This window comes from Salminus brasiliensis, chromosome 1, assembly GCF_030463535.1.
Source record: "Salminus brasiliensis chromosome 1, fSalBra1.hap2, whole genome shotgun sequence".
Classification (NCBI taxonomy): domain Eukaryota; kingdom Metazoa; phylum Chordata; class Actinopteri; order Characiformes; family Bryconidae; genus Salminus; species Salminus brasiliensis.
In genome coordinates this window covers 26,554,313-26,579,632 of record NC_132878.1, presented here as the reverse complement: position 1 = coordinate 26,579,632, position 25,320 = coordinate 26,554,313, and the positions used below count along the sequence as shown (strand labels likewise).

Genomic DNA, 25,320 nt, shown 5'->3' with positions numbered 1-25,320 from the left:
TTCCGCGGGACGCGCCGTAACGGAGCCGCACGTGCTCTTTTTTTTTTTGACTCGGACTGTGAGGGGCAACATACCCCTCTAACATCCCATTCTCAGTTACCCCTTAACTGCCTTCCCTCGCGCCCCCCACCCACCTCAGACCACCCCTTGGTGTCGGATGATCCGCGCGGACGCTGAACGCACGCGGCCATGGCGCTGGTGATGGAGCCCATCAGCAAATGGAGCCCGCGGCAGGTGCTGGAGTGGATGAAAGGTAAGTGTGTGTGTTGTGGGGGGAGTAGGGGTGTATATGCGGCGGTCGGGCTGGGGAGCAATAATGGGGGGGATTTTGTTTTTGTGTGTGTGTGTGTATGGGGGGGGGTGGTGGTAATAGGGGGCTTGCCTGGGTAGATAGGAACGAGGCGCGTGGTGTATTGATCGCGCACTGTGGGGTGTGTGTGATGTTGAGAGCTGCTGCACGCGCCGCTGAAGAGGAGGTGTGCGTGAGTGTGTGTACTGGAGGTGTGCAACAAAACGGTGACCTCAGTGATGCCTCACGTTGCAGATGATCTCATGCCATAAAACGAAGCAAACACACACGCGCGCACATAGATATCTGTATACATACACACCACACACACGCACGGGCGCGCGCGCACACTGTGCTGATCCAGCACCACGGACAGCGCCGCCGCCATGCCTGCTGTTCTCCGCGCGCTGCGGTACGGCGTGTCCGTATAGTCGGCGCGAGCGCGCTTGTGCGCGGGAGACGATGATGATGACGGCGTCTGTGGGGAAGCGCGAGACCTCCTCACGCGCGCGCACACAGGCACACGCATACACACACAAACACACACACACACACACATACGTACACATACCAGCCCTAACAGTCGGTTTCGTAACCCGTTAGGGCTTGCGCTCGCGCACGCTATACAAAACCCGTTGGTCGCGAGCTCTTTTTGCGTTAGGCCGCGCGGTTCCGGTGGGGCCGTTTTGGCACGGGTCTCAGTTCGGACAGACAGCGCCAGACAGGGCTGAGGTTTCTAATCCATCAGGAGCTGCTCACGTTCAGACCCCTGTTGTGAGTGGACAGTTATCGACCTGTATATAAAGCCCTCAGAACCCTCAGCGCTGAATGAACATCTACAGTGTTCACGTAGCCTCAGGCCTGCTGGACTCAAATGAACACTGCAAGAGCACTGCACTGAATACTCTAGCTTCTTCTCAATAAGGGCTCTTCAAAGTAATGAGAACCACTTTTGGTTCCATAAAGAACCTTTCAGTGAGAGTCATCCATTGTCCATTTTTGTTCACCAGATGTGCAAGTTTGAGGAAGCCTTTTAAGTTGTGATTCTAAACAACCAGTATGCCTTTTCCAGTTAGTTAAGACCATCAACAGCTTATAGAATATTTGAGGTTTGGAATTAAACTCTGGGGCAGTAGACAGCAGCTTTATCATAGAACCGTTCAATAACCGTTATTTTGTAAGAATGTTGGTGCTTCTACACAGAATAATCTCTATATAGAGGCTATAATTGTAACACTGGAGAAAGTCTATACATGACTGAGCTATCATGAGATAAAACACATGGAGGTTTTGTCCTTTGTTTAATCAACTTTAACTATAATTCTAATGTTCCAGAATTCTAAACAAATACTTTAGAGTTCCAGAATTATAAACTATTACTCTAGAGTTCCAGAATTCTAAACCATTACACTGAGATTCCAGAATTCTAAACTATTACTCTAGAGTTCCAGAATTCTAAACCATTACACTGAGATTCCAGAATTCTAAACTATTACTCTAGAGTTCCAGAATTCTAAACCATTACACTGAGATTCCAGAATTCTAAACTATTACTCTAGAGTTCCTGAATTCTAAACCATTACAATGAGATTCCAGAATTCTAAACCATTACAATGAGATTCCAGAATTCTAAACCATTACACTGAGATTCCAGAATTCTAAACTATTACTCTAGAGTTCCAGAATTCTAAACCATTACACTGAGATTCCATAATTCTAAACCATTACACTGAGATTCCATAATTCTAAACTATTACTCTAGAGTTCCAGAATTCAAAACTATTACTCTAGAGTTTCAGAATTATAAAGTATTACTCTAGAGTTCCAGAATTCTAAACCATTACACTGAGATTCCAGAATTCTAAACTATTACTCTAGAGTTCCAGAATTCTAAACTATTAATCTAGAGTTCCAGAATTCTAAACTATTAATCTAGAGTTCCAGAATTCTAAACCATTACACTGAGATTCCAGAATTCTAAACTATTACTCTAGAGTTCCAGAATTCTAAACTATTACTCTAGAGTTTCAGAATTATAAAGTATTTCTCTAGAGTTCCTAAATTCTAAACCATTACACTGAGATTCCAGAATTCTAAACTATTACTCTAGAGTTCCAGAATTCTAACCTATTACTCTAGAGTTCCAGAATTCTAACCTATTACTCTAGAGTTCCAGAATTCTAAACCATTACACTGAGATTCCAGAATTGTAAACTATTACTCTAGAGTTCCAGAATTCTAAACTATTACACTAGAGTTCCAGAATTCTAAACCATTACACTGAGATTCCAGAATTCTAAACTATTACTCTAGAGTTCCAGAATTGTAAACTATTACTCTAGAGTTCCAGAATTCTAAACTATTACTCTAGAGTTCCAGAATTCAAAACTATTACTCTAGAGTTCCAGAAATGCTTTAGAGTTCAGGAATTATAAATACTTACTCTAGAGTTCCAGAATTACTTTAGAGTTCCAACATTTTAAACAATTACACTAGAGTTCCAGAATTCTGTACTTTTATGCTAGTAAAATAAGTAAAATAGGTATGGGTAAGGTCAAGAGATTATTTTAAATAAAAAATATATGTATTTTTGAAGCATTCTTTTCTGAGCATGTTTAGACACTTGCCTAGGTAGCATAACCTAGGCAACAAAGGATTCAGTGGCTTTCCAATGAATTGATTCTGCACATTTATGGAGAGATGACTTCTATAATGTAAATCAATTTAATTTATAAATAGTGAATAGTGGGGACTACATGGATACAAAAGTACAGTATATTCAGCTTTATGGCTACAACATGGCTGCTTTTTGATAAACGTTAAGAAAAATGATCACTTAACTGACACCTATAATGCTACACCTTACCCAGTCTATGCTATTCTGTTCTGCTCATCTAGGCTGATGTACGCTCCTTCAGTGTTTCAAGAAAGGGGCCTGGGGACCTTCTCTTTCTTCATGTGGCTTTCAAAATAATTTATGGACCCATATATGGCCCGGTTGAGAATGTTTTTAAGCAGATAGCTTGGAAACATCCAAGCTCTGCAGGGTTGAGCGGCTGGCATTTGTCATTGCTTTTTACTGGCTTGTGAGCGACTACATGCCTGCACAATGTTAACTCTTACAACTTAGAACTGCATTATTAATTAAATGTAATTAGCCAACATGAATACAGAATCCCAAAAAAGCTAAGCAACTGTGTTGTGCTCAGCACTGTCTGTTTGATGTAAAAATGGACAAACATAATGTTAAAATTCACTTTTCTAAATGAATACACAGTAAAAAAAAAAAAAGCCCCATTTACTGTTTATTATGTTTATCAGACTTTTATTGAACCAGCTTTATCTTTCTTTCTTTGGTGGCCACTATTTAATCAAGAGGTTTTGTACAACAGACAGGTAACTGACTAGATTTTGGGTGACTGCACTCAGCCTTTGTATATAGAATTTTGGTTTCTGCCTTCTGGTCGAAAGTCTAGAGCTCCAAAATACAGAACAAAGCGATGCCATTACTCAGATGAACTTGAATTCTTTAATGTTCGTTTATTGTCCGTTATCTGGTTTGTCATGGGATCCTGGCCTTACTGCAATTTACCCTTAAACAGTTAATACCGTTAAATAGTAAAAACCTGTAAGCAAACACATCTGCATCTATCTATGTACCAAATACTGTCGACTTTCAAAACTGAATGTGTGCTCCTCCTGTTGACCACAAAACCGGTACCCACACCAGGCCTTTAACCCCTTTAAAAACCTATAGCCCTATATTGGACTGAAAGTGTTACTACAAACTTCTGTTACATAGGAATAGCCCCAGTTTTTACAGAAGTCTCTGTAGTTATTGAGTAATACACCTTAGTGTGTAATAAGCCTTGCTGCATTAAGGGATTAAGAGAAGTTTGGACCTTCCTAGAGTCCTAGTTTATTGCACATATATGGCACCTACAGCTGTACAAAAAATACTAGAAAGTGCACAGAAAAATGTTCTTTACTACACAGCAATATTATATCTGTACCTATACTATACAAAGCCAAACTGCACAAGTTTAAACTACAGTCAGTGGAGGTTTATTCATCTTGATTGTACTTTACTGTAAATATACAGTAAAGACTTTCTCTGTACACCTGAAATACTTTCTACCACTGATGACACATGTACTACAACATCAATGCTGCAGAATTGCAGAAAGACTGTAATTTTTTGCTAAAGGTACTTTGCAAGTTCAGTCTAGCTCTCCCTCTGACCTGTTGTTTTGTTTATGCACGTATTGTCCTTGTATTGTCTTGTCTTGTCTTGTCTATTGTCTCTGCACCATAGAGTCGTAGCCAAACACTGTTGCATTATACTGTACAACCCTGTATTGGTATAAAGGCAATAAAGATGAATTGAATAGACTTGTCTTTGCTGCATGACAGTGAAGACTGCTACTGTATTTATTACAGCAAAGCTCTGGCAACTGCAGCTGGCAGTTTTAAGGCATATTATTCAGTAACTACAGGGACGTCTGTAGACCCTGGTGAAACTATTCCTTAGTAATAGAAGTTTGTGACCCGTCGGTGTTCCAAAAGCTTTTTAAGGGGTTAACGCTTATTTTAGGTTATTTTACTGTTTTTAGCTTTGTAAGGAGCTTTCATCTGTATTAAACTTGCCTATTTGCTTTTTGAGAGAACAGGGCCAGTTATGTTGTCTGGGGTTGAACTTGTGACCTTCCGATGACAGGGCTTGATGATGGTTGTGCCACTCAAGACGGTTGTATCACTTAATTTACCCTTAAAATGTAAACTCTAAAATATTTCTTATATATAAAACTTATGCTTTTTTCATTTGTGAAAAGGCTGTAATACTGTTTAAGTTGAACTCAAGCAGTTTGGAATGCTGAGGTGTTTCTGGGATTTGAAGTTTTGATCTTTTATTGCTTGAAGAACAGGAAGTAGGCTGAGAGTAGAGACACTCACCTTGAGTTGAATAACTTTAGCTGAAATAATGCTAATCACTTAACTTCACTTATTTTAGGTTGACCTGTCAATGCATGCAAACAAGGACTAAAGTTATGTTCCTAAAAACGGTAAAGCCTGAATTATGCTTGAAGCTTGAAACCACACAAGCAAGTCTACTGGATTTTACAGAACAACTCCACCATTAGCACCATGTTAATCAGTGATGATAATTTTCCATTATTTGTTAGACTCGTAACTCCAATGATAAAAAACTAACAAAACAGACAACACCAAGCATGCCTGTCACTGACTGGCTATGTTTGGAGTTAAGGAGATAGATGGGCAAATTAGATTTTGACCTGACCTGTAGAATATGCCTACATGCTGGTGTTTATCATTAACTTCTAGGGTTCCATCGACTTTACATGAAATTTAAGCAATAAAATAAAGATTCTGCCTACCCAGCAGCTCGTTTTATCAAACTGACTTTTAGCAATAAAAATAAAACCACTTTATGTTATTACATATTTTCCATTAAAAGAGCATTGCTGCAAAAGTTCTAGTTTATTATTCTAAAAAGTTGGTCTTGTGTGCGGTAAATTGGGCACAGTGGGCTTCCCTGACCATTGGCCAACAGATCCTGTTTCTCTGAGCTGTTTGTGAACTTACCATTTGGAAAGACTGCAGCATTTTATGGAACTCTCTCTCTCTCTCTTTGTAAGAGCTGAGAGGCAGTGTTCCTTTTAAAACATGATCTGGTCTTCTCCCTTCTCACCTCAGTCCAACTCCACCCCTACACTGTGCTGTGCAGTTTGGGACGCAGCCTTTGTGTTAGCTGTAAGAGGCACATAAAGGAAAAAAATAAAGACTAAAAATATTTTTAAAACTAAAAATATTTTACTAAAAATGTAAAATATATAAATAAAGTTTTGGTAAATTTGGTACTCCTAATAAACCCACCCGTTCGTAGCACCCCCTAGCACTAGCAATGCTAAGTTCTTACTCCTTGTGTCAGGACACAAGGAGTGTATGGTAGCATATTAGACTGTTAAGCCAATGCAGGTTTTCACAAATGTTTGGTATCTACAAACCGTTTATTCATTAAAAAAATGTTAACATTAATTAACCTCATGAGACCTAAACTTTTACCTGGTGTGCATTTTAAATTTCTACTATTTGGGATTATTAGAACTAAACAAGTATAAAAACTAAACCTAGTCTTTGTACATGTCATGTACTTTGAAAGTCATTTTCCTAATATGAGGCCAAATGGTCTTAAGAGGTTAAATATTACAATTTACAACAATTACAACAATTTTGTTTCCATAACTACACTATATGGACAGAGGTATTGGGACACCAGCTCCCCAACTCATCCTGAAAGTACTGAATAGAGCACCATCATTGCAGAGAACTCCGTTTCACTGCTTCACAGCTTAATGGCATTAGGCAGGGTGCCACTAGGTTCATGTTTATCTGCTACAGAGAGTCCTATTCTTTTGGCAATACTTCTCTACATCTGCACATCTGCCTTGGCAATGTGTGCAACTTAAAGTAGCTGAATGCATTCATTAGAAGGGGTGTCCACAAATATGTGGACATAGTGTACATTTTAAATGCTAAAACATTGTTTTTTTTGTTGTAAAAAAACAACAACAACATGCAACAGAAATGTAGACTGGTGTGTGTGTAGAATGTAAAGGAGCAAAGGAGTTTCATGTGTGTGAATATGTACCTTCTATGATGATGATGATGATAATGATGATGATGTGTGTGTGTGTGTGTGTGTGCCAGCAGGTCTTCCTGTGTAGGTGTCTGATGGCACGTGTCTGCCTGTGTGTGTGTTTGTGATACTGTGAGGGGTTTCCTCTATATGTGACTCATCTGTCTCAGTGGGAGGCTGTGAGACACTCGCATTCAGTGGCTGATCTGAGGGCAGCAGCTCTCAGGGGGGGATGGAGAATGTGGTGGGGAGGAGGGAGGTTTTGGGGGTTCCCCTGTTCCAACACACCAAATTCCCACAGCAAACTGTGCGATAAACGAGCCTGATTCACAGTGCTTGACGTAAAAAAAAATGCCCCTTATTTACGTCATGTTGACCCCACCCCATCATAATTTATGTTGTGTGTAACATTGATAACATTGGCATTTAGCCATTTTCAGGCTGCAGTCAATCTCTCTCTCTCTCTCTCTCTCTCTCTCTCTCTCTCTCTCTCTCTCTCTCTTTATCTCTCGCCACATTACACGCAGTTCAATGGCCGGACCAATTTTTTACATAAAAACTCGTCACTGTGCGAAAAGAAGTTCTTCGTTAGCATATGTCATTAGCACATTTTGGCTTAAGTGTGCTCCTAGTGGAACAGTAACTGATAACTTTCTCTGACTGATTAATGACAACTGAGCCACTGACTGACTACCGCTGACTTTCAGCTCTATATACAGCCTCTTTCAGAGCTGTAATATAATAGCACACCCTAAAAAAACTGTTTGTGAACAGCACCAGTGTTCAGTGAATGTTTTGACCCTGCAGGTTCACACTCTAACTAATTTAAGTGTATAGCTGTTAGAAACACTGTGACCGACATGTAGTAAAGTCGTTTGGAAAGCCTGTAAACAAGTGGATAAATATTTGTATGTACATCCCAGTAAAACTCCCTAAAATGAAGATCCTGACTGGTTCTGCCTCTGAGTTTGAATCTCTGTTGTCCCACCCCCAGAAAAAGCGATTCTGATTGGTGTACCTGATGTACAGTAGATGCATGTACATGTAGACCAACAGTGGCGGCGAGAAGGGAGGACCTAAACAGACGTGTCTAATGGGCAGCTTGTAACAATTCCTGGTATGCAGGACAAAGTCCTGGAAGCCAGAGAGTAAAATGTAAATGTTTGTATAAATGTAAAATGTATAATGTACGTAGTAGCCTTTTTTAGCTAAAGCTGCATTTTCATTATAATGAGTCAAATCGCTTCCCTCTTCAGTCACTGCATCATCACGTCCGGCTCTGAATAGCAGCATTATCGAATTTCTGCTTGCACTGCTTAACAGAACACTCGCCGGTTTTTAGCCTCCCTCAAAGATCTTCATTGGATTTCAACACAGCCAACAGTAGGGCAGTTAATATGTCTGGAAGTCCCTCCAACATGGAAAGACTACTTTGTCTTGGCGGAGGTGCGTCACACCTCTCTTAACATTAAAAGTTCTGAACATTAGAGTGACCCTGCACGTCTGCTTCAGTGCAGTGTTTACTGCAGTGTTCATCGGTAAAGGTGTTCAGTGTGGAAAGCAGTGGTGTTTAGATGGCAGAGTGTCTCCTCCAGGAATTCGTCCGTGATGCGTATTGCAAAGCAGAGAAGGAGCAGAGCTTTCTTTAAGCTTTCACCACATCACATCTCTAAATGGACAGAATAGAGACCAGCCCTTACTAAGCTTCATTCTGGGGGAGGAAAAAATCCAGCAGGTTTAACTCCTCCCACTCAGTCCATATTAACATTAGCAACATTAGTGAGCATCCTGAACAACATAACAAGCATTGACATAGCAAAACATACTGCCTCGTATTTCTACATCAGACACGGCACTGAGGGGTCTGTTTCTCAAGGGTTTAAACCTAACCTGGCTGAGAAAAGTATGAACGAATGCCGAATGAATTAACATTAATCTTTGAGTTTACAAGTAGGTAAATGATGACTGAGCTATAGGATACTTCTGGGGCCCAAAGCAACCTAATCACCTTCATTGCCAATTACAAAATACATGTACATGCTGATGACACAATTCTCTACTGTTCAGCTGACCACATTGGGGCTGCAGTGAAAAAACTTGTGTAATAAAAAAATGTGTAATAAGACTCTCTGCCCACTGGCAGGTCATTGGCTGTTTAAGGGGTTAGGTACCACATAAACAAACTTACAGGCAAAGTGAGGCAAAACCTTGGCTTCCTGTATTGAAACAAAATGCTTCCCAAAACACACACCAAAGAGAAGCAGAATAACTATTCTGGTTATGGTGATGGGATATACAGACATGCTTCAGCAACTGCACTGAACCCTTAGACTCTGTATGTCACTCTGCTTAGAGATTCATTACTGGTGACTCCTACACCACTCATCACTGTGCACTGTATAAAAAAGTCTGGTTGGTCATCTCTTGCTGTGTGTCAAGAAACACATTGGTTTACTTGTCTTTAAAAAACTTACTGGCCATATTGCATCATACATCACAACAGTGCTCAATGAAAATAATACAGCTTCCAGACCTGTTCCAGTGATTTGATCACCTTTCAGGTACTAAGAGTTTTACTAAGTTTTTTTTAGGCTATTGCATTGTCCTATTTGTGTATTATTAGCCATGCCAGTCTCCTGTTGGTAGAGTTTTAGCCATGCCTTTTAGCCATCTCTTATTGGTGGATTTTAAGCAGTAAAAAAATATTGGTGGTATTTTCCATTCTCCTATTGTTGAACTTTCAGATATGCTGCTCTCCTAATGCTATTATTAGTTGTTATGGGCTCCTACTGAGAGCTTTAAAGTAAAGAGCTGTAAAGTATTTCTATTTGTGGGCTTGCCACTTTCCTACTGATGAACATTTAGCCATGCTGTTCTATTACTGGTGTTTTTTTGTGTTGTTTTCTTATTAACGGATATTTAGTTTTGCTGGTTTCCTATTGGTTGACTAATGGCTGTGATGTTGGTGATTCTTTACTGTTCTTCTTTTGGTGGATTTTTAGCCATGTGGCATAGCTGCCTCATATTCAGACCTATTCAGTCCAAAATATCTGGCACTGTTAGAGGAAACTGATGGGTCTCAAATGGTGTAAACTGCAGAAGTGCTTCAATCTAATCCCTTCCAGAAATGAATTCAGCCCATGTAGCAAATCTTGCAATTGTAGTCGCATGTGGACTTGAGCTGCAGTGTGTGTGTGTGTGTGTGTGTTTGTGTGTGTGTGTGTGTGTGTGTGTGTGTGTGTGTTAAAGGAAATAGAAAACTTTATCTTCCTATAGCATGAGGTGTACAGTGCTGTCACTAAGAAAAGGTTGCCAGGGAGTTATGATAGCTTGAACATGCTAACGGAATGGAAGCAACTATGAGCCTAATCAAACTGAAGAACACAGAAACGCCACAGATGTGGGCACACAGCTGGAGTCTTTGATCTGAGCTGTATTTAGTCAGTGTGTGCATACGTTTATGTGTGTGTGTGAGTGTGTAATACAGTGCAGTTGGGTTTCAGATGAAAAATAAAACATTTCATTGGGAATGAAAAATTGGGAAAATAAAAAATTCCATGTGTCACACGGCAGCATAGGGAGAGAAATTCCACTGCACTCTTCAAGCCTATGGAATTGGTCATGGCAAGAACAGAAGAGTAAGCAGATAGAGCACTTACTTAGAGCTTACTTCCATATATATGGAGCTTTTGTGACATTGTAATTTTTGGATGACTAATAATAATAAGCGATGTGTAACATTTGTATGCGCTCCTGCTAGAATGCTAGCATCCTTCTGCCCAGAACCGATTTGCTTAGAAATGTTGATAAATTGTCATTTATGTACTACAGGCTCCTGCTTTTCCTCCATGAAAAAGTACTAATAATGAATAATGGCCTATTTGACATTTTTTTCATTTAGCTTTATTCACTCCCATGTAATAAGGACTCAATCAGGGGTACCCTATAGCCTAGATGAGATAAGATGAGATAAGATACGACTTTATTTAGGAGAATTTAGAGTGAATGTGCATGCAAAAAAACATGTAAGGTAAAATGGAAGTACGTAGAGTGTGTGTATCTGCATGTATGTATATATTTTCCCACTATCTGCAAAAACCTCAGAAATGTCCAAAATAGCAATTTTACAAGAGAAAGGGTCCATTAGTCATGACAGTTTGACAAAATGTAAAGACCAACTACCAGATTTACATTATATATATGTGTGTGTGTATGCATTGTGTCTGTATACACATATAAACTATATCTGTTCTTAAGGTTGTAATTGTACAATATGAGTGTTAGATACTGTATATGTGCACCGTAATAACTTCAAGTTACTGTTACAGGTGAGGTACACAGTTACTACTGTTGTCCAACGATGAGGTATTTATTAAAGTATTAAATAAAGTGCTTAGCCCAATTTTCACTTCAATTTGAGTTGTTCCCAATTCCCTGGAGAGGTGAAGGTTAACATGTGTTTCCTCTAAGTCAAATGAATCAAACTGCCACTGATGCAACGTCATTGCACAGCTGAACACACTTGAAGGAAAATGCTTACTGCCAGTTCTGTCATATTAGCTAACAAAGCCTGCAAAGAGGGAGGGCCATCCTACCAGAGCCGGTTTATGGAGAGACTGTTTTCCCCATTGTATCAAAAAAGACTGCAAAACGTTAGAGAGCCTCTAAGCGAGTCCTCAATAAATGATGGTGAATGTAGCTAAATGGCAAAAAACCCTCAAAGTTAAATTAATGTCCACTTGTACAGAATCTTCCTTTAGTTTTGGAAAGTAGAATAGAAAGTAGAAGGGCAAAGAAAACACGCCATTATATTTTCACTTTCCTACAGGTTTTGGGTAATAGACATGCTGGCAGTACTGCTACTGAGTGCTCACTGGTCGCTAGAGTTGACTTACAACTGGAGTTGTAAAGCTTTTAAAAATGAGGGCATTTTTGGTATGAAAATGATCAAACACTTATCAAAACTATGATTTGCTCCATAATGATTTGCTCGGGAGTGCCCTCTTGTGTCTGACAAACACGGAAGACCTTTTCAAGTGGTAATGCTCCTCTCTACAAGTTCTCTGTTCCTACCCAGATCGAACTGGTAATCTCCTGATGATGCAGGAAGTTTGTTTTTGCTATAGTTCTTCTTACATTTAGTTGGGTTTTTATATAAAGCAACATTATGCAATAATTTTATCTTAAATGAACAGATTCAAAATCATGTTGATGCTCCACTGACTTGCAATCAGGGGTATCAGGCATCTCTGTCATTGTCACTCTAAATCACATCAAGTATCTGAAACATACTTGGTGAATTGGCCTTAATTCACCAAGTATGTTTCAGATACTTGATGTGATTTTTACCATAGTGAAACCTGTACACCAAGCATGCTGCGTTTGTGCCTTCTGTGCTCTGTAAATAGCACAGAAATTTCCACTCTATCTTTTTCTCTGCTCCCTGTCTGCTTTTACTCTCTTTAATTTCCCTCCTCCACATGAGGGCTCAATAGCGAGATATATCTTTTTTAACCTGTGCATTTTTATAGTCAGCGTGTTGCATGTCATATAGGCTTTTGTTTCTATTACAAACAATATGAGCTGTTCTGCTGCCATCTTGATGCTTGTTTGTTTGGTCTGCAACCACGACAGCAGAGCTCTGATTGGTTAGCCTGATTGGGATTTGTTGTGAAAGACATCATTAATGTCAATAAACTCGGTGAGAATAGGGCTTACTACTGGAACACTGCTGCTGCACTAGATAACTTTGGTGAAGCTGCATAAGACCTTTTTCAAGAACTGCGTAAAGCTGATTAAATCCTGTAATATTACTTCACTGCCTCAGCCCACATACTTCCATTTTCAGTGATGGTTCTGTATTTCCCAGCTTGTCCACAAATGCATGTGTACGGCTGTCTATGGAGGGGTAGCTCAAAGTGTACACTGTATTAACAGCACTGGTGTAATAGTGAAATACACTCCCAACCTGTAGAAGGAGACAAGAAGCAAGGCTATCGGTTCTAGGCTAATGCTCCATTAATTGCAGAAACAATACCTTTTTACTGGGAATAAATTTAGGTTTTAGACGATTAAAAACATGTGATTTGCGATATGATGAATGCATAAGTTTAAATAGAACTGTCTGACCTCTCTCTTTCTGTCAGGTCTGGACGACTGCTTGCTGCAGTATGTTCGGACGTTTGAGCGAGAGCGGATCTCGGGGGAGCAGCTCCTGCACATTACCCACCAGGAGCTGGAGGAACTTGGGGTCACTCGTATCGGCCACCAGGAGCTTATCTTGGAGGCAGTGGACCTGCTCTGTGCACTGGTGAGAGTGTGCCTGTGTGTGAACAGTTGTACAGGCATAGGAGTTTATGTAGTTCTGCAAACACTACTGTTGGAAATTGTGGGACCACTTGTCATTAATACTTTTTGTTATGTATATTACTGTACACATCTATAATGCATAATGCATACTTAATTCATAATTCATAACCTAGAGTTAAATATCTGCCTCAAGATTCGATCACCAGGTTTGAAATATGGGTCATTGGGGATGTTAATGTTATCAGAGCTTCATTCTGGTTATGCTGGCTGTAGAGCAGCATCATCCGATTACAGAGCTTTTCTACATTGGTCTGCAGATAAACTGCTTTTACCTGATTGGAAGCAGTGAATTAAAACATTTAACAGCAGTGTGTAAAAATATACATATATGGAATGTATGTGTGTATCTGTGTGCATGCACACATGAGTGTGTATGTTTTTGAAAGACAGCTAATGACGTGTTTACTTTGCAGTAATGACACCACAGAAACTAATCGCTTTACTTCGCACTGTGTGATTAGCACTCAGCAGGAACCACACGAGAAAAACAGCCAGAAAAGAGTGTGTGTGTGTGTGTGTGTTTGTGGCGTGTGTGTTTTGCACATTTTTATTGGCTGCAAGAGAGCCCACCTACTACACAGTAGTGCAGATTTTGGAGAGGAAGTGTGATTGAGAGCGACATACAGAGACAGAGAGAGGGTCAGAGAGTCAGACAGTGAGAGAGACAGAGAGAGCGAGAGAGAGAGAGAGAGACAGAGAGGGAGATTCTGAATGAAAAAATCAATAAAATATTAGGAGATAGAGTACTACGCTAATTACGAGAGACATTGCCTGAGGTTGCCAAGACAACCACAATTGTGCTTCTGTGGTTAAGGATATTACGGAGGTTTCTTTTTAAATTAGTTCTGCCGACAAAAACAAAAACACACACACACACAAACACACACACACACACACACAAACACACACACACACACACACACAAACACACGTGAATAAAATCTGAACCATTATTAGAGTATTGACATATTTAAGATGTGAGACCTCACAGTGAATACATTCAATTATGATTCTTTAGGAAATGCGTGATTTGATTTGATTTAAGGATATTGTTAAAAATATTGGATTTTATGCAGCTGGAGTCCGAGAGAGCACAAAACAGTGTATGCACATGACAGCAGTCCATTCAAATTACCGAAGAACCAGTGGTCCATGGACAGTGATGTGCAGCCAGGAACGTCCAGCTAACTGAGGCTCAGATCACACCCATTTAGAGGATGAAGCCTCATATCTGAGACCATAAAGTTGAGGGAATGGTCTTAGGAGGGCTCATCCAGGTTTGCTTGCTTCCCCTTTGTAATTGCTTCAGTAGTCTTGTTTTTTTCCTCACCTGTTTTCAGAGCGTGACTTCACCACATGTTTCAGTGCCTGGATTCTAGTTGGTTCTGGGAATTGCAGCAATTCATTTGTTTCTCTTCTCTTTTGTAAAAGGAGAGCTCCGAATACCTGCTGAATCTGTTTATGTGGCTGTGAATTATGTTGGCCACAACTTTTATATTGAAACATACCATATATGGTTATATTATTATTAGATTAAAAACATAATCCATTTCAGTAGATAATCACTTTAAAAAGTTACTGGTTGGTGGTTTGAGTCTTGAGTGGGCCACAATCCCCAGATCAGTGCATTCCTACTTGTATTTGATTACAGTCAGTTATAGCATTTCTAAATGAATGCAGCTGAATTGCCACCTTAAGACCATGCGTTTGCATCCATGCATTTTCAAATACACACACACACACATGCTGGTGTTCTCCATTATCCTCTTGATGAAGACTTTTACTGTTATTTCAGAATTATGGTCTGGAGACAGAGAATCTCCGCTCTCTCTCCCATAAACTCAATGCTTCAGCCAAGAACCTTCAGAACTTCATCACTGGCCGTCGCCGCGGAGGTCACTACGACGGCCGTGTGTCGCGACGTCTGCCCAATGACTTCCTCACTTCTGTGGTTGATCTAATAGGAGCAGCAAAGAACCTGCTGGCCTGGCTGGACAGGTAAACTAACCGAATGTTTACATATAATTATTATGAACTAAGGGAAATTGACTATATATATTCAATTTATTAAACTGAATCACATATAGAATATGGTGTAAATAATTAAATGTTATGTTACATGTGTGTTCTCTACATTTTATTATAGAATGTTTAATTTTATTAATTGAGAAATTACTCATTAGTATCAAATGTATCATTGTAATCAATGGTGTATTGACACAGTCTCTCCAGACATACAGCAGGCTTGTGCAGTGCACTTATCAATGCTAATAGTTCTTGGCATAGAATGCTTGTGTAGTAGCCACCCACCAGCCCCACCAGCCCACCTCCTAAAAATCCAACACACGTAATCTACCTGAATAACAAATCTAACTAGTCACTGAATAGCTGTACATGTACATGGTGCCACTTTAGCACTTTCATTCCTGAACTTTTCATTCTTAATATTCAGTTATGAATCTTAAGACCTATTGTTTAGTATTTACAATGAATTACTTCATGACTGCTATTAATTATTTTGTTTAGAGACTACGTTCATAAAGCAATTACTGCAAATTTACTGAGTAGTTATTACTTTTTCAGTGGTCACTATACATTTATTACTACTTTATTTACTACTATAAATGATTCAGAAACTACTATGACTTATTCTATTATGAACTGATTAGTATCCGTTATGACTTATTTAGTTGCTACTATGAATTATTCAATATCTGCTATGAACTTAATTATCTTTACAAATAATTCAGTCCCCAATATAAATAATGCCGTGACCACTATGAATCTTTCAGCACATCCTATTAAATATTGTAATAATAGAAATAATATACTAAATAATAATAATAGTATAAATATAAATCTATTTATTAGAGCTATTAATGATTGAGTTTACTATAAATTACTAGACATTACATATTTAGTAAATACTATCATTTATAGAGCAAGTAACTATTAATATAACTTCACTATGAGTTATTATTCTTTCAGTAATTAGTACAAATAATTTGCATATACTATGAATTATTCAATATCTACTATGAATGATTCAGCAACTACTATGAGTAACTACTAGGTTGTAGTATACACCTTTATCTATAACTTTAGTACATAAAATTTTAGTCATTAAGCATTCATTTGAAGTAAAAATCTACATATGAATAATTTTGTATTTAATTATGTTAAAATGTAAATGTGTGTATACCTGCTTAATAAGAACCCTCACCTGTGTGTATGTGTGTGTGTGCGTGTGTTTGTGCGTGTGTGTGTGTCTTTCGTTTTCAGGTCACCGTTTGTCAGTGTGACTGAATATTCGGTGCTGAAGAACAACATTGTCCAACTCTGTCTCGAGTTAACCACCATAGTACAACAGGTGTGTGTGAGAGCATGTTTGTGTTTATGTGTGCATATGCGAGTGTCTGTATGGGTGTCTTTGTGTGTGTGTGGGTGGGTACGTTTGCAGGTCATGATTATTGAACAATTATATAGTTTATAATATGATATAGTTCTGTTAACATTCTGTCGGCATCAACTTTAATACATATTTCAACACTGAAAGAGTGCAGAAGATTATAAAACACATAAAAATACCTGACAGGGAGTGCTATACTAATGAGCACACCAGTGTCAATAAATCATGCTACAGCATGACCTGTTACATATGACTTCAATGCTACCACAGTTCTAGTTCTGTTATTAATAATTATCAGATTTTGAGACACAAAAACACATAAAAAAGAAAGTTTGGCTGTTAGTTTTGTAAAGGCTGGTAGTCATAGCTAGTTTACAGGCAGCAAAAGCAGACTAATGCAGAGATTCATATGGAGTGCCATTATTGGGAGATGCTTGCACTTATGTTACTTACATTACGTCCCAGCCCATCAAACTGTGAGGTCAGAACTAACTGTGGTATAATAATGTATAAGTATTGGATACTTGTATTACTGTAGTACGTAATAAACTGTAATAAAATGTATCTAATAATAATGCATGTGTTTCAGGACTGTACTGTGTATGAAACAGAAAACAAGATACTACATGTGGTGAGTATCTCTACAGACAGACACACACACATATGCAACCACATGTATGCTGTCAGCCAATTGCTGTATGTGTGTTTGTGTGTGTATGTGTGAGTGTAAGGCCTAAGGACTCTATTACTTATGATCTCTCCCTGAGTGACTATGAGTCTGTCAGTATTGAGTTATGGACTATTGTCATCAGAGCAGCCTTTCCTTTTAAGTGCCTTTGTGATGTCATCAGAGCCTAGTTTTTGCTCATTGGACCATCATCAAAGCAGCCGCTCTTGTTATGGAGCACTGTGATGTCATCAGAGCAGCATATCTAGTGAGGTGTCTTTGTGAAGTCATCAAAATAGCCTCTCTCTAGTTATAGACCATTGGGATGCCATTAGAGCAACTTCTCTCATTATGTGCCATTGTGATGTCATCAGAATCGTCTCTCTAGTTAGTGTTTTTTTGTGATGTCAACAAAGCACTGCCTAAAGTGCCTTTTTGATGTCCTCTGACCAGCCTCTCCTGTTATGTGCCATTATGATGATTCATTACCATACTTAACACTTGTTTCAAAGAAATTCTTCAGCTTTTTTTCCAAACATGCATCAGTTTTAATTAGATATTTCTTTGAAAATGTCTGGTGGTTTTCTTCTGATTACTCTTATATGAAGGTCATATTTGTACACTGTCCTATTGTCCTATTATTCTGGGAGACTATGCTGCACTACACCAATAAGAGTTCTTTGGCAAGACTCTGAACACTACATTAGCCCACCTTGTAAGTCACTCTGAATAAGTCTTAAAGCTTAATCCCATAAATGTGAATGTACTAGTTAAAATTGGTAGCAATTTCTTTCTTTTTTCACTTTTTTCATGAATAACACATTTACCTCGATTAAAATGTTGGAAAGAATGTTTCATCTTTAACTGCTTTTTTGAGAGCTGTTCATCTTCAGCTTACTTTTTTCACATTTTTACATGATTTGAATCTGGCAGATATTATATATATATATATATATATATAAATATATATATATATAAGTTGTAGTGGAACTTACATGAGCTTCATGAGCTTACATGAGCTTTTGCTGTAGAAACATTACAATTAGTGGATAAACTGGGTGTCCAGGGGGAAAATGCTTCTGCACTTAGTTCGTTTATTGCTTTTCTCGCGTTAGTTCAATGAAGGTGGTTTAAGGTAGTTTAAGAATCTGCCTTCACCTCTGGTCTCTACTCAGTCTCTGTACAGACTCTGGTTGCAAATTTGAGAACATGGCGAACAATTTTGACTTCATTTCTATAGAAACGAAGGGAATGGAATCCAGGCCTCTATGTTTTCTACAGTGATTGGTTAGAACTTCTGTGGAATCTGTTATGGATTATTAGACTCACAATTAGGGCACAATCCCTACCAACCCAGTCAGAAAAATCCTTTTAAAAAAACGCCTCTCTTGTAAGATGTACATTCCCTTTTGATCCCCTTTGGATGGATATAGTTATGTAAAATATTGAAAAAATTATGTCTGTAAAATTGCAAAGAACAAATGCTTTATTCTGACCACAGTACTGAATTGTTCAGAAGCTAGAAATGTATATCCCCAATGTTCATCATACAGCTCTCTCTCTCTTTCTCTCTCTGTCTCTCTGTCTCTTTCTCATAGTGTAAGACACTTTCAGGTATCTGTGAGCACATCATCTCTCTGTCATCTGATTCCCTGGTGTCACAGTCCGCCCACCTGGAGGTCGTTCACCTGACCAATGTCATGCCAAATGAAGGCCTAGTGAGTAAATACTAATAATGTTAAAAGTATTTTTTTTTTAAAGATAACATTTATGTAAAACAGAAAACAGCCCTGCTGAAGAATCCAGCTCAAGACCACATTTTGCTGGTAGCTGGTTTTGGATGGTCTAAGCTGGTATTGGATGGTCTTTGTAGTTGAAAGTCTGGTCATCCAGGTGAAAACACACCCTGTTCTAGTAAGTAAGCTGGTGTATGCATGTGATTTTGGTCATGCTGGTTGTCCAGCTTGATAATGCATGTAATGCTGGTCATGCTGGTCGACCAGTTTGGTCTTGTTGGTCATGCTGGTCAACCAACTTGGCAATGCTGGTCACGCTGGTCCACCAGCTTGGTGATGCAGGTCATGCTGTTCAACCAGTTTGTATACCAGCTGAACCAACTCAAATAAAAACCTACCCTATGCTGGTCAACTTGAGATGGCTAGGCAACAATTAACAGCCCGGTACAGTACTAGCAACACACATTCATTATCTCTCTCTCTGTCTCTTTCTCTCAGGGGATGTATATTAAATCCACTTATGATGGTCTCCATGTTATAACAGGCACTACAGAGAATGTAAGTATAATGTTCTGTTCTCCATTCTTTTGTAAATATTAGAAGTATCTCATTTACTCACCCTCTCTGTCTCGTTCTTTCCCTGTAGTCTCCTGCTGATCTGTGTAAGAAGATTCATGCAGGCGATGAGGTCATTCAAGTGAACCACCAGACTGTGGTGTGTATTACTCCAGATGTTTGTGCACCAGGTATCTCTGTGTATGGAGTGTGGTTTTGCAGTTTTTGGGGCTTATTTTCTAAAAATAGTACACATGCAGGAACAGTTATATTTTCCTCAAGCACCAATTACAGTACTTCATATCCAGACATATAAATTATATAGAATTATAATATTAAAGAACTACAACACAACACACTGTAATTTACAGTACAATATCCCTGGTCACCTTTCTCAGGAACGCCTCCATCATAGCTAGACTTTGCTACTATGCAGTTAGAGACTATATCTCATTTACAGTCATGTGTGAAAAAAAGTTTAAGATATTTAAACAAGTGGACCTTTGATCTTCGTTTAAACAGTATAAGGAGTATATAACAAAACAAACATAAAATGTCTTTACATTTTACATTAGTAAAATGGGGGCATTGGGGTAGATTTGTGAACCTTAGCAGTGGAGGCACCCCTGCCTCTTTACCACTGGATTTTTTTTAAACAGTCAAAACACACATGCTAATGAGCTCATACATATTAATGACTAACACTGCATGTTTGGGTGCCAAAAATGGGCCACAAATCTCAGAATCAGGAACCTTGAACTGTAATAAAATAATCAGTACATAATTGCTGTTTGGTATACAGCAACACATAAACAAGGAATACACTAAATGAGAATGCTAGAGAACAGCAAGAAAAAAGCAAAAATAAAGGTGAAAATAAAAGCATCCAGATATACAGACATCTGTGTGTTATTTGATTGGCTGAATCAATAAAATACTCAATATTAAAATATTTTTAAATATTGAATTTCTTTTTAACTGCATGAATCACAACTGTTTTAATTAGTTTCCCCAAGGAGGAAAATATGCAATTATGGCAAGGTCCAACACACAAACCAGCCATAAACAGAAGTAAAGAATCAGCCTTATTCTAAACGTCATCGCAACACTTGTGAAAAATAATCAGTGTCTTCACATGTGGGTGAGCCCCAAAGCAAAGCTTTTAAACTGATTCCGATAAAGTGATTGCTGCTATTCTTAGCCGTGTGATCGGATGGAAAATGAGAGTCCGTTCTCGCAAAGCTGCCGGCCTGCAGCGGCGCATGAATGTGCGACCCCATTTACCCACGATGCCCTGAGGTGTTGTACTGCCATCGATTAGAAAATGGACTCAGTCGTGTGTGTGAGAGAGGAGCTATATGCTGGTTCTCTCGCTTGCTTACTCTCTGCTTCTTTTTTCCACTTTTTCTCTTTTAGTCTTTCTTTTTTCTGCCTCTGTTTCTCCTTGTTTGCCTCTTTTTCCACACTCCGAGTCTTCCTCTATCTCTCACTTTCTCACCCCTCCCTTCACGCTCTTATTTAATCAATACACTGACAACACTGCAGTGTTACACAACACCACAGAACGAGCTGAATAGGAAAAAAGTGTAGGAAAAGTCGTCCCATGTTGGACCTGCCACAACAAACAAGCAGGCAAATACAAGACTAGGCAAGGCTAGTTTTGTTAAACTGCTATCGGGGGCATGGCATTTGCACTGATGTCCTGTATATCCTAAAATATGTGAACTACATATTATTATTATTATTATTATTATTATTATTATTAATAATAATAATAATAATAATAATATATGCATAATAATAATAATAAATGCATTTATTCATTCAGCATTTAAGTTGTTCTTCAATGTGTAAACAGTAAGTAATAGAGTGTTTTACAGTGTTACAGTGTTTTTGGTGCTGAAACCCCAGTTTTTTAGTAAGGTCGACCGATTGCCGATATTGTGTGTGGGACTGGATCCCACTTTCACCTTTTCAGTCTACCTTGGTAAAGCATCATCGTATCACACCTGCAATGTGTACTGCATTTTGGAATGAACCACATTTAAAACACTGTGAAAGTCCAAACATCAGCTGAGAGATCATGTGAATTCCCAAGCAGAACTGCACTGTGGAGCTCAAAGTGTCATTAGCTGTCTTTGCTAGCTCTGCTGATACTCACTGTACTGGGCTGAGTGATGCACTCTCAAGAGGGGTATCCGGTTAGTGGTGTTAAAAGTCTTTCTTCTGCTTTTGTTACATGTTACTTTTTGAGTCAGATACAATAAAAAAATTGCCAGACTGGCGACATTCTGTCTGTATGCAAAGCAGTATTCTGCAGCCACAATTTGGGCACCATCTAGTTTTGGAAGAAGACACTGCAGAGTCAGGTGACCCTGTGTAGCTGAGCAATCCTCACATCTCTTCCTCATCGTCTTCTTCAAAAACTAGATGGGGCCTCAATTGGCGCCAAATGTGATTTTTCACACCCATCAAAAACACTGTTATTTGGCCTCAGAATGAAACACTAATGTACCTTTTATGATGAGCTCAACTTTTACAGGACTCTTATGATGATTACAGACTGAGAGTGTTCTTTACTGTTACGCAGTGCAGTCAGCATCCTGTACAGGCAAGAGACAGCAAATGATTAATGTTCACTGTGGATTTGTTTGATAATTTGAATTTGAATTCAGTGGAGTCTACTCTAGTGAGGGTAGGGTAAATTCCCGATACAGAGAATGATGCAGAATATGTGCCTGATGAAGCAAGGCGAGGCTGTTAACTGCATCCAGCAAGGCTGTCAAATTCTTCCTCTGGTATGTTTGATAGTCAGGTTACTGATTGTTTATTGACTAGGCCTGTTTTCACGTGTGCACATCTCAGGAGTGATCTGTCATTCTGCTGCTATCCCTCATTGGTTCACTGTTGCTATGGGTACCCGTCGCACTAATCACACAAGACGGGCAATGACTGACTACCTAGTTAGAGTGCTCTCCTTCATACGGGTCCAGAAGGTTTTTAATCAGTGAACACTGGACCTGCAGCAGCAGTGGGGAACTTTCTCTGTATTCAGATTCAGAGGCAGTTTGGTGTTGCAGGAGAATGAGGGGTTGGTAAAAATAACCAACTCTTGCCCACGCCTCTGGTCCCTCTAGCCCACGCCTCGCATTAGGCATGGTGCCAATAGGTTTGTCTGCTCCAGAGAGTCCTGTTCTATTGGCAGTACTTCTTTACAGGGACTAGACGAGCTGTGTGTGTGCTTTTGCACATCTGTGTCAGCAATGGATGCAACTTAAAGTCACTGAATGCATTTATTTGCAGCAGTGTGTACAAGCATTTAGACATATATTGTACAAGAAAAAAAGAAGCATACATCATAAAAAGATATACGTACAGTGCACCTGTTTTTTGGTTAAACGTCCTTTAGCAAGTTGTACTATGACCAGATACTTCTGGCAGAAGCAGATCTGGACTTTTAGACACAATACACATATTTGAGGTCAGGACTTTAAGAAGGCCATTCCAAAAGCTTAATGTTAGCCTGCTTTATTCATTCCATAATCACTGTTGATGTGCACTTGAGGTCATTGTCATGTTGGAATACCCAGTTGTGTCTGAGTTTCTAATCTGATCGTAAAGCCATTTCTTTATCCTTGTGGTCAGTTGCAGACTTTGGTCGAGCTTGTGGGTTTGAGGATTCTTGTCTCCTCCCACCTCCCAAAAACATGCTTATAGGTGGATTTTTGTAGCTATGTTAAATTGCCCCTAGGTGTAAGTGAAAAGGTGTGTTTGCCCTGCCCAGGGTGTAGTCTATTCAGGGTTTCAAGGTAGGATTCAGTCCCAGATAAGAAGATGAATAAATGAATGATTAATGTAATAAAATGTTGTTATTTACATGTCTGGAATTGCTCTCACAATTATAATACTTAATGGTTGACAAGGAAAATGCTCAATTATTATAAAGCTAGAGAAGTAAATAGGGCATCAACAGAACAACAAGGGGGAGAAAGAAAGACTGATCTCAGATATGAATCAGTCAGTGCATGCAATCCATTATTCTCCTGTAACGCCCCAGTGCAGTCTTGTAAAACGCTCGGCTCTCTCACATTAAGGAACTGGCTTTAAAACTCTAGTCTCTCTACTCGTAAAAAAAATAGAATGGCCTGCAGTCAGACACGACATGAAAGTCCCAGTGGATCATGTGGTTTTGTGGGGATTATTTATTGTACTCACAGGATTATCCAAGAACGACACAAATTGGCCAGCCAACCAGGATGAAATGGCCACCTGGCAATAGGCTGTAGCGGGATTTTGCAGGCGTAACAGTGGGCAGGCCATTAAGAGTCGCTGTTCTCTTCCTGAGTCACTGACTAAAACCCTGTTTGTGTATGCACTTTTATGGGGGTATTTACTGATAGTGAAATGGGAAAGGTTTCAGTGTGAACACAAGTTGGTGGTGAAATCCTGCTAAGACCTGGCCTGGCCGTATGACATCCAATGCAGTCTACAGGACATTAGTGGGAGGCTCATGTGAGAGCGGAAGCTGATAAATTATTGCAAAATGCAGTGAGGTCTAGAGTGGAGGGCTTATATAACTTTCATGTTTACAGTTTCAGTTTCGCAAGTGAAAAACCATGCGAGGGTATTGAAAAAACTATTCTGCATGTGTGAATCCTTTGTTGTTACAGTCAAGTTATCAGTTTTTGAGATAAAAAAAGGATGTTGAGGACATTATGTGCTGTTTACTGGGACTTACATGGCAACTATGAACCCGTACAGCTCAGTAAAATACTGTGTGAAGTGACACTATGATGAACTAGTTTACTGAAACCATGCTTAGGATAACAAAATATAGAAAATGACTCTTTAGAGTGAGAATAAAAAAATTAAAAGTCATGTGAAAAAATGATGAATATAAAGAAATATAAAAAAAAGCTGAAGGTCTCGGACAGTTCCTCAATATGATCTAAAAATAACAGTTAATTAGTGGACATCAGGGTTGCCATGTCCAGAAAAAAAATATCTAATATCCTAAAACTAGCCTAAAATTTATATGAGCTAATGTGGTTAGGTGTGGGCTAGATGGGTATAAAGCCCCCCAGTACTGAGTTGTGGAGCAGTGGGACTGTGTTCTCTGAAATGATGGTGCTTCAACCAATACTTATAGAATGAGATGAGGAGTTGGGGATGAGGACAGGGGTGGTGACTACCCAACCTTCTGACCTCACTAACGCTCATGTCACTGAATGCAATCAAATCAGTTACTCCAACAAAAGCAGGATACAATATTTTTATTACCATTGATTCCAAGGGAAACAATGAGTTAGCAGGTGTCACAATATTTTGAGTGAGAGTGGACACAATCGGTAACGTCAGAATTCTAATTTCAAGAATATAAAGAATAACTGTCTGATTCACATTGTGTCAAAATGGAGATCAGGGTTTTTTGCAGGATAATGATGATCTGTGTACATGTATAGCTGTGTATTGTCACTGTCACACAAAAGCCTTCTAGCTCTATTTTCACAGTTTTTAACTTTTTGATATAATTGGAATTTTTTGTGTCATGAATGGACTACAAAGTAGAAATGCTCCAAAATGATAACATCTTTTTTACATTGACTTCCATATCCATATAGATGTATATTTGGAAGT

At 39.0% G+C, this 25,320-nt stretch overlaps 1 protein-coding gene across 2 annotated transcripts in view; it reads left to right on the top strand.

Annotated features, from left to right (window-relative positions):
• LOC140552343 (connector enhancer of kinase suppressor of ras 2) overlaps positions 1 to 25,320 on the top strand; it is a 49,468-nt gene continuing 24,148 nt past the window's right edge. For both annotated transcript variants that reach the window (XM_072676570.1, XM_072676562.1), the window contains exons 1-8: positions 1 to 253; positions 13,094 to 13,257; positions 15,112 to 15,314; positions 16,599 to 16,686; positions 17,315 to 17,356; positions 18,991 to 19,110; positions 19,627 to 19,686; positions 19,775 to 19,843. In XM_072676570.1, coding sequence (XP_072532671.1) covers positions 190 to 253; positions 13,094 to 13,257; positions 15,112 to 15,314; positions 16,599 to 16,686; positions 17,315 to 17,356; positions 18,991 to 19,110; positions 19,627 to 19,686; positions 19,775 to 19,843 — 810 coding nt within the window. In that variant the 5' untranslated portion in view covers positions 1 to 189. The remainder of the gene's footprint in view (positions 254 to 13,093; positions 13,258 to 15,111; positions 15,315 to 16,598; positions 16,687 to 17,314; positions 17,357 to 18,990; positions 19,111 to 19,626; positions 19,687 to 19,774; positions 19,844 to 25,320) is intronic.